This window comes from Centruroides sculpturatus, unplaced genomic scaffold, assembly GCF_000671375.1.
Source record: "Centruroides sculpturatus isolate CEXI.00-Female unplaced genomic scaffold, Cexi_2.0 scaffold1764, whole genome shotgun sequence".
NCBI classification, from domain to species: domain Eukaryota; kingdom Metazoa; phylum Arthropoda; class Arachnida; order Scorpiones; family Buthidae; genus Centruroides; species Centruroides sculpturatus.
In genome coordinates, this window is record NW_019386083.1 from 102,345 (window position 1) to 111,333 (window position 8,989).

Sequence of the window (8,989 nt, forward strand, 5' to 3'; positions counted from 1 at the left end):
GCATTTTGCGGCCAATTTCTTCATTTATAAAGACATTTAAATATGTCTTTATAAAGAGAGTGATTTTGATGGATCATTGCACGAGTTTGTCTCACGGGGCAAACAATTAAAAGAAATCAAATTTTACACGCATGCTTTTGACCATGAAATTTTAATTTTGTAAATAAAAAGTTTAGTTTCAAAGTTTCTCTATAGGAAAAATTCGCTGAAATTTGCATCTGAAGTGCATATATAATGGAGTTTGGAGCTGTCACGTGATACAGCAATGACGTTTCGTATCACGTAATTCCTCTCTTTATTACGATCCGATTTTCGTAATAAACCAAAAAACTTTAACATTATCTAAGTAAGAAGTATGTATACGTAACTGCCAAGTGTGAACTTGTACCTCAACCTCACTATTAATAATAATAAAGATTAACCTGTAAACGTAAATTTCAATTGTTGTATTCACATCCCGTTAATTGCTAAAATAATATTAAGATCATTAAACATTTGAGTAAAAATTAATAAATATTTTTTATATTACTAACATCGTTAATTGGATAATAATTAGATAAATCGAGTGAAAGTTCGTAATAACACGTGAGTATTATGCAAATCACTTAAACATAATATAAGAGTAAAAATTCAAGTTTCAATTTACATCTCTTGCTCATCGAATTTGATTGGATTTTAATCTTTTAAATTATCTACAATCATGGCGACTATCGAACAAATAGAAAATTTTAGATATATTAGAGGTAACGTCCATAATGATTTGCAAGTTTATTTTTATTTTCATTAATTTTAATATTAATTTACATTCATAAAGTAGAGTATAGTGTATAATATTAATGGTAAGTTACTATCTGTTTTAATTTTATATATAGATTAATACAATAGGACACTTATAACACTGTTGATAATTTTGTGTAATATAAATTCCATTTTGTACGAGTCACTTAAATTTTACAAACACGTGAGTCTTTCACTGCCCGACACACAGTATTTGTAAAATCTAGGTGACTCGTACAAAATGAAATTCATATAACACGGAATTATCAACAGTGTTATAGGTGGGTCTACTGTAAAAACTTTTGAGAAACGACTTATTGTAAAAAAAGTAAAAGTAATGTATGTATTGCAGGTAGAAATATCATGTCAGTCTGTGTATGTGGAAAACGTCAAGCGTGGACAGACTATTATGGAGGTCCTGCCTGCAAAAATTGCATAGAGTTTTTTATAAGCAGTATTAGAGAGAGACAAGAATACGTTTGTAATAACATGGATGGTTTATGTAGTACGGACGTGAATCCGGATGGATTTGGATGTAAATATTGTCATTTAGAAATGTTGTATAAAAGGGCTGAATTAAAACCTAAAATGTATGGAAGGTACGAAAATCGATGGTATACGAAAGACGTGATTCCTCATTTACGTAGAACAGTAGTAAGCGCGAGAGATGTTACGGTAAGTTGTGAAAATTAAATTGAAGACACAGTCTGTCTAAACTGGAACAGCCGTTTGTTTACTTTTATTGTTCTAGAATACGAACATTTGACGACCCGACCTTTGTTTTAGGCTTCTTTTTGATCTTGTACATGTTTTTATTCTGGTATACTAAACGGCGGTTCCCAGTTTAGACAGGCTGTCTTCAAATTAATTTTTATAAAATAGTAGAATTTTATCGGAGGAGAATTACATTAAGTTATTTACTGTTATAAAAAAAAGTCTGTCAACTCTTAATATTTAAAATATAGTACATAAGTATTAAAATAGAATGCACTTGTATTGAATCTTATTGTACAGCAAGAAGTTGGAGTGAAACTCGAGACTTTTCATACTTTCTTCAGACAGGCTAGCAAACTGAGAAAGTTAAAGATACATAAACACCCCTTCGTCCATGTTTTATTCTGGGTTTTATTCACATTTGTAACACATAAATGGGTAGTTTTTCATAGAAAGCTATCCTGACAGGCATCCACCTCACGTTGTATGCTGTGTGCAAATAAATCAAGTTGTACAATAACATGTAATAAAGAAATGGCGAAGTGTAATTTATACATGATCATATATACTGTATTTAAAATATTACATTACAATCGAGGTTTATTTGTTGACATATTTCATATAATTTTTTTTTTGCAGTTCAGTGATATTAATTATGAAGCGAACATAATGCGTGATTTCGCATCATATTATTCAAGAGGGTTGCATCTAACAAGAAATGAAGAATTTGAAGTAAATTTCATTGTATTTCTGTTCTTCTTAAATATTTAGAATTTATAATTATTAATATTTTAAATTGCATTGAAAAGGCAATATTCTGCAGAGTTACAGTGATGCAAATAATGGTTGAATCCTTACATTGTCACGACGTCTTGAAGAGTAATTGTAGGTTCATTGATCCCTATAAAATGAAAACTTTAATCTTTCAAAATCATCTAATCGAAGTACTAGAAATAACTCGTAGATTTTTAGAAATTGTTGAAGTTGACATTGAAGTTGACTATCCAAGTCTGGAACAAGTCGAGAATTATATTTTTATGGTATGTGTAATTTTCTATTTTAACATATTTATACATTTTATAACATTAGTATATTTATTTTCATGTAAGTATTATGTTTATTCGTTGAAAAATTTCATTTAATAATTGTCTATTTTAGGGAATTCTTCCGTAAATGCATGAAGATTGCGGAATATTTGGTGAAATTTTTAACTATTTTCATTAAATATATTTTATTTGAAACGAACAAATACTGCGAAATTTGCAATTTTTATGACATGAAAAATATACTTTATTCGTTTAAATATTCTAAAATAAATTTCAATGTTTAATGACTTTTATATCTGAAATGTGACTTTAATACATATGTCAAAATATTATAATTACAATATGTATGCGGATTTATGAGACTATGTATGTATTATTTAATGTTTTGAATAAATAGTAATAAAACTAATATCTGAGTGAAATCAATGAAGAAAGATATCGGAAATTTAATCTGAATTATTGATTTGTAATCTACTAGAAATTTAATATTTGTCTCATTCCATTTTTATGGGTACTTAGTGTCCTTTTTCACGCACTTCAAAAAATGGGGATGCCGGATGATAAGGGTCGTCTCGAGACACAACTGCGACAGAATGTCCATGAAAAATTACTGAACATTGCTAACACAGATTCGATAGGCTACCGTCTCGACCATTCATCTTTGACCCCTTAAAAATGGTCTTTCCACTGCTCTCAGAGTGGAAACGTGACTATAGAATGAAAAATATGAAATATACATATGTGCAAACATGAAAAATGTAGAATCAGTTTCTGATATTTATTACTAAATTATTTTTATCATACATTTTTGTGCTTCGATAAAAATGTTGATTACACAAATAAATATGTACAGTACGTACTATATTTGCAGAGCATTTTCTGTAGTGTGTGTGCCTGTGGTGCGAGCGAGAGCTATAATTGTCCGTAGCTTATGTCTTATGTCTTAAAATTAGCATGTCTTAAAATTATAAGCTACGCGGCGCGGGGTTGTCCTTGCGGGTTAACGGGTTGCGATCGCGGGGGAAATCGATGTGATTCGCGGCGCGGGAATCTCGGGGGATAACGCGGATTTCTCAATTCATATGCTTCAAAGAAGTCATATGCTTGTAGCATAGTAAATGTTAGTTTTTCAATCAAAAGGTCCAGGTCTCCAGGTGTTTGCATGTGAAATGGCGATTCCTGGCAGATCAAACTGACAAAGTCGTATTCTCATTTTATTTTTCGGTTACGTGATTTTCAATCACCAAATTGCTTCGCCGTTTTCACAGAGGAACAACTCGCATTCGTTTTCTGGCGTGCGACGTTGGCAAAGACCTTTCCGCTCTCTTCGTTTGCTTGAATGTTTACGAAATTCCTTCGACGTTTCCCTTGACTGAAGCTATGCGATAACGTCGGTAGTTCCGAAAGTAGAAAATCAGTTTTGAATACGATTCAGGATCAAGAAGATGAAATTCCATTCCGTTGTTCTGAGGCAGGTGTCTGTGGTGTAGCGGTTATCACGTCCGCTTTACACGCGGAAGGTCTCAGGTTCGATCCCTGACAGACACAATATTTTTAGACAGGCCGAAGAGGGTGTTTCTTCGACGCAGGCGGTGATAGCAGTTCGGTCTTCTTGTTTGACCGTGAACTTTTCTTTTATTAGTTTGTTTAACAGGTAATGATTGACTCGGTGTGGAGCCGTTGCTTCTGCGGTACCGAACGAAAGTGTTGTTTCCCAAACTTAAACGTGTGGCGCATTTTGTGTTAGACCGTAACTTAAAATCCCTGTCGCACTGTCGGCTAACGCACAACTTTATCGTCTCCGCTTTGAAATGCGAAAACTCCCAATGAGCTAGAAGAGATGCAATTTTCATGATCATTTCTCTGAGGTGATGTTTATCGATTTCTTTGAAAACCCGTTTAGAGATATTTCGTTCAACGCCGTTCATCATTATGATAAATGCAGGTTGCCACGCGTGACATGCGATTTTTTTTTTGTTTCAAATTACATTGCAGATTTTTCCCTTGAAGTATGCTCTCTCTATTTGCTGCAAAGGGCATTTCCACGCGTTTTAGAAATTTTTGAATTGATGGCGTACGAGTGAGTAACACAAGCAAAATCAGATTGAATAAATCGATCGGTGCATTTCTTTCCTTCCACCAACGTCCTAACACAGCAGGTACCAAGGGCCGCAAGCCGCACTCACATTTAATGTTATTAAACGATGGTTTATGTTTCTCATTCCAATAACGATACTTATCCCAATATAATCTGTACGATTTGTACGGAAATGTCGAAAATATCCACTTGCTTAACACTCAATACAATCTTCGAATTTAATGTATTTTTCTAGAAATAAAATGTGTCCTTCTGACTAAAAGCAGCACGCTGTCCTTTTGCTTTCAAATTTACTGCATATTTAATGAATAACTCGAATATGTTTAGTAATAATATTTATTAAAACATTTTACAAATTTTAAAAATATTAAAATATCTATTATTAAGATTATTAAGAAAAACAATAATTTTAAGAAATAAAAGAAATTATGAAGAAATTCCCAAAGAATAATTAATTAAACTTGTATCTTTGTAAATATGTTCACCATGACAATTCGCTACTGATAATTTATGGTACCCTACATTGTCACAATTGGTGCCATACAAATGATGGTCTGTAGATTTTTCTTCGTGAATCCACGTGTTGTCCACCAACCATTAAACGTACTTCGACACATCACCATATTTTGCCTTGTCTTGGCTAGGGATATTCCTTGGATATACTTTAAACGTTGAATAATATTTAATATTGTTTCCGAACGTAAACGAACGAGTTAACATACGCGTATTGTAACGATCGTGTCCTTTGGGTATGACTCTTTTTCGCATTGTGCTTAAGCGTGGGCAAAATCCATACAAAGAAAAAAAGCAAGACTTTCGAATGAGGAAAACGAACACGTTAAAAAGCGACGAAAAAAACAAAAATTAATAAAAGAAGGTGTGGCGTAGGGCACAAACAAAAAACAAGCGTGTGTCTGCTGGGTTTCGAATTTGTGACCTTCCGCGTGAAAAACCGGACGTGATAACCTCAACGTGACGTTCTCAATTTTATTTCCGATTGGTTGGGCCTTCCCTTCCTCGCTCCACGATCGGTCTCTTATCAGTCTCGAGGTAGAATTTGAGACCAAGTTAGGTCGCGAAAAAGATTTGCCCTGGACGATTTATCCGACATCATCCTCTCGATTCTGATGGCTATTCGTCGATGACTTAGACACCCGCGATCATATTGCGTCTCATCGCTCCCTTTTTCTTATCGCGTTTTAAATAATTTCCTTTTTACATTCTAAGTATTTTTTCCTCAATTCTATATGAACGACGATGTAACTGTTTCGACACTTATGTTGCTTGTTTTATCGATAAGTTAATTTAATAAATACACATTTCCGTTTTTAATTATGCACTATTTTCGAACCTCATCGAAACACGTGATCTGTAACAGATACAAACGTCACCCCAAAGCACAGTTGCATAATAAGATGCCGCATGTCCATCGAGCAAAGCTGTGCTTGCCAGGTTTCGAACCTGGGACCTTCCGCGTGTGAAGCGGATGTGATAACTACACCACAATCACTCGATAGTCACGAGCACATAACTTCTCTAAAAGCACTTAAATCGTTATGCTAACTTCAATTTAGCAGTAAATCCGTCAGTTATTTACAAAATTCGTCTGAATTAAAAATTAAATTTTTAATTCTAGCCTTTATATAGTGGCTAGCGAAAAGTTTTGGCTCGAGATCATATAATGAAAAAAAAAATTATGAAAAGAGAAAGGCGAATGCCTAAGTTGAATATAAACACTTCAATAAAAAAATTTGTTCGACATTTTCGTGAAAAAATAACTCCATCAATGCATAAAAATGCAAAATGTAAAAAATGCTGTATGTTTTTATCAAAGCAAGTATCGGCATTTAAACGCAATCGATCTATATTTTGAGGCATGTGGAGGCAGATGCCACCGTGTAAGAGATATTAAAAATTTCTCCACAAACTTTTTCATTCAGTTTGCGGTCGCACCTTACCACGTGCAGTTTTCCGGGTTTCACTTGTCTAATACCAAAATAAAGGCTAGTCTCCTATAGAAAGTCCTGGCACGCAATACCCATTGATAGATCACTCATGTATTACATTGCCTTATCCAACTATTGCGTATAGAAAAACATTTTAATTTTTTTGTTTTAAATGTAGTATATTTAGGTTATTTCTTTATTTATTTCCAGAAAGATCAACATGGCATTAGAAGTTCACATGATTGTATCCATTGTCTCCCTTACTGTAAGTTTCGTAATGGTATTTGTAGGATTGCTTCTAGATTATTTGATCAAACCCGATCTTTACGATAGGTTAGTCATGTCGGTTTTTCCTGCCATTCCCGGCAAAAGTTCCGAGCGCACCTTCTCCTTCAGATTCGGAATTAATGCGCTATAGCCCCACTACGAAAGGTATTAAACTATATAAGGGTCGTTGGGACTAAATATTTCGTAAAACTTGTCTTTTATTTTTATGAAATTCCATTTTTCATGGCATTGTTTTGGTACAAACTTCCAACTGTTTAAAATTATATTTGGCTCATTAAATTTAAATATTTTTCTTTCGTTATGAATTGGGCACATGTTTTCTGTTTTCGTCATCTGTCATAACTGTTAGAAACACTATTATTAATTATAAATTCATCAAATGATGCGCAGCTTTAATAAATATCGAATCTGTAAACATTTAATATAGAATTTAATTACTTTTATTGAATATAAAAATTTATGTACAAATTTAATTGTTGAAGTAATTATGATTGTGGAGTACACAAACCGAGTACGTGTATTTTTTGGTTTATTTAAATTCGTCTGGTATGCCTTTTAGTGGCAAATATTCGTTATTTCGCGGTGAAACTTTTTAGCAGCAGAACACCAAATAAAATACAGTGTAAAAGTCTGTATAATATAAGTTGTTTTGGCTAGTTATAGTCGTTTAAACAGCCTTTAATTAAACACGAAAACACTACTTTACGTCACTGTCGTTGTTCTATATGCTCTTAACCGAATCTCGAATGGTGTCGAAGGATCGGTCCGTAAATTGGGATGGAAAGTCAAGTGCCGTAAATTAAGTCGTAGCCGGGTGAAAGGTCAATTCCTGGTAAGTGCCATATTCGGGTGAAAGGTCACTTTCGAGTGCCGATGTGTTACATTCGGTGAAAAGTCGAAATCTGTGCAAAAAGGCCTGGCCAGATAAGAGGTTTATATCTTCCAGCAGAGAAACATCCGTTTCCACCAAGGCCTTTTACGCTCGACAGACTCTTCCACCACATTTTCGGACTCCTTTCGGTCTCCACCGTCCATTCCGGAATTTTCGGATATCGCCCCTCTAGATATTAGACGAGAGACGAGGCGGTTTCGTCCGGAGTTACGAACACTACTTGTTTGACGTCCGGTGTATGACGCTTCTCCTGCGCATCTGTCGGAAGCACTCATGACACCTGGCCAAGACCAGGCGTCATCCTCGGATTCTGCATTGTCCGAGATGGCAACTTCTTTAACTCTCTGAAATTCTCCATTCTTCAAAAGATAATTAGACGATTTATTGACAAATATTCCTATTTGAATCTGAATTGTAAATTTTTAATGCAAAAATGATTAATTCCTGTTAGAAAATAATATTATTATATATAATAATTTAAATCTTTTCGACAATTTTTAATGTTCGATAGAGGAATTAGTTTATAAAAACTGTACTATTCTGTTGACTGCGGTAACACAAAACAACTGCGAAAATAGAGGAATGAACTCGAATTATTTTAATTAATTAAGATTCAGACGAGATTCATATGGGATATTAATATATATACGTATGCAATTCATAAACTATAGCGGGGAATAACAGATTTAAAAGTAGGCTATTTATTAATTTTTATTTTACTTTAGGCTTTCCATTGTTAATTTTCCAATTCCATTGGAAAATTAACAATGGAAAGATGCGAATCCTCCGAAGGAAACCGATCAATTCTTATCGAAACCCATCGCCACCAACTGTGATATTTTGCTGATCAAAGTTAAAGAGTACTTAAATCTACAAAAATCATAGTGTAAACTTACATCACTTTAAACAATCTCTGCAAACGAAGCAAAACTAGAAAAAGCACTCGCATTAAACAATCGCACGAGCAAACAATAGATTCTCTCTCAACAACGAGAAAATTTTATTGTTGCATAGTGACTCGATTTAATGTTAAAAGTTTGCATTTTGCGGCCAATTTCGTCATTTCCGTGTCTGTCTTTCTAAAGAGAGTGATTTTGACGGATCATTGCACGAGTTTGTCTCACGGGGCGGACAGTTAAAAGAAATCAAATTTCACACTCATACTTTTGACCGTGAAATTTTAATTTTGTAAATAAAAAGTTTAGTTCCAAAGTTTTTCTATAGGGAA

General features: G+C 33.8%; 2 protein-coding genes and 2 non-coding genes across 4 annotated transcripts in view; 3 read left to right on the top strand and 1 right to left on the bottom strand.

The window, feature by feature from the left end:
* The first annotated feature begins 629 nt into the window (after positions 1–629).
* On the top strand, positions 630–3,119 carry LOC111613487. Its single transcript, XM_023354842.1, has 5 exons — positions 630–743; positions 1,130–1,452; positions 2,131–2,223; positions 2,301–2,531; positions 2,650–3,119. The coding sequence occupies exons 1-5, from the start codon at positions 701–703 to the stop codon at positions 2,662–2,664; spliced, it is 705 nt and encodes a 234-aa protein (XP_023210610.1). The 5' UTR covers positions 630–700; the 3' UTR covers positions 2,665–3,119.
* Positions 760–8,989, top strand: part of LOC111613484 — a 17,071-nt gene continuing 8,841 nt past the window's right edge. The window contains exon 1 of the mRNA XM_023354839.1: positions 760–839. The gene's annotated coding sequence lies outside the window, so the exon portion shown is untranslated. The remainder of the gene's footprint in view (positions 840–8,989) is intronic.
* On the top strand, positions 4,013–4,085 carry Trnav-uac. The gene has a single exon. It is a non-coding gene; the product is annotated as a tRNA-Val (tRNA).
* Trnav-cac lies at positions 6,076–6,145 on the bottom strand. Its single transcript has one exon. It is a non-coding gene; the product is annotated as a tRNA-Val (tRNA).

Excerpts from the sequence above, each read along its gene's own strand:
- LOC111613487 (XM_023354842.1), top strand. The coding sequence starts at position 701 with ATGGCGACTATCGAACAAATAGAAAATTTTAGATATATTAGAG. Across the intron at positions 1,453-2,130 it reads TAAGCGCGAGAGATGTTACG|TTCAGTGATATTAATTATGA; the intron begins GTAAGTTGTGAA and ends TTTTTTTTGCAG. Across the intron at positions 2,224-2,300 it reads CAAGAAATGAAGAATTTGAA|GCAATATTCTGCAGAGTTAC; the intron begins GTAAATTTCATT and ends TGCATTGAAAAG.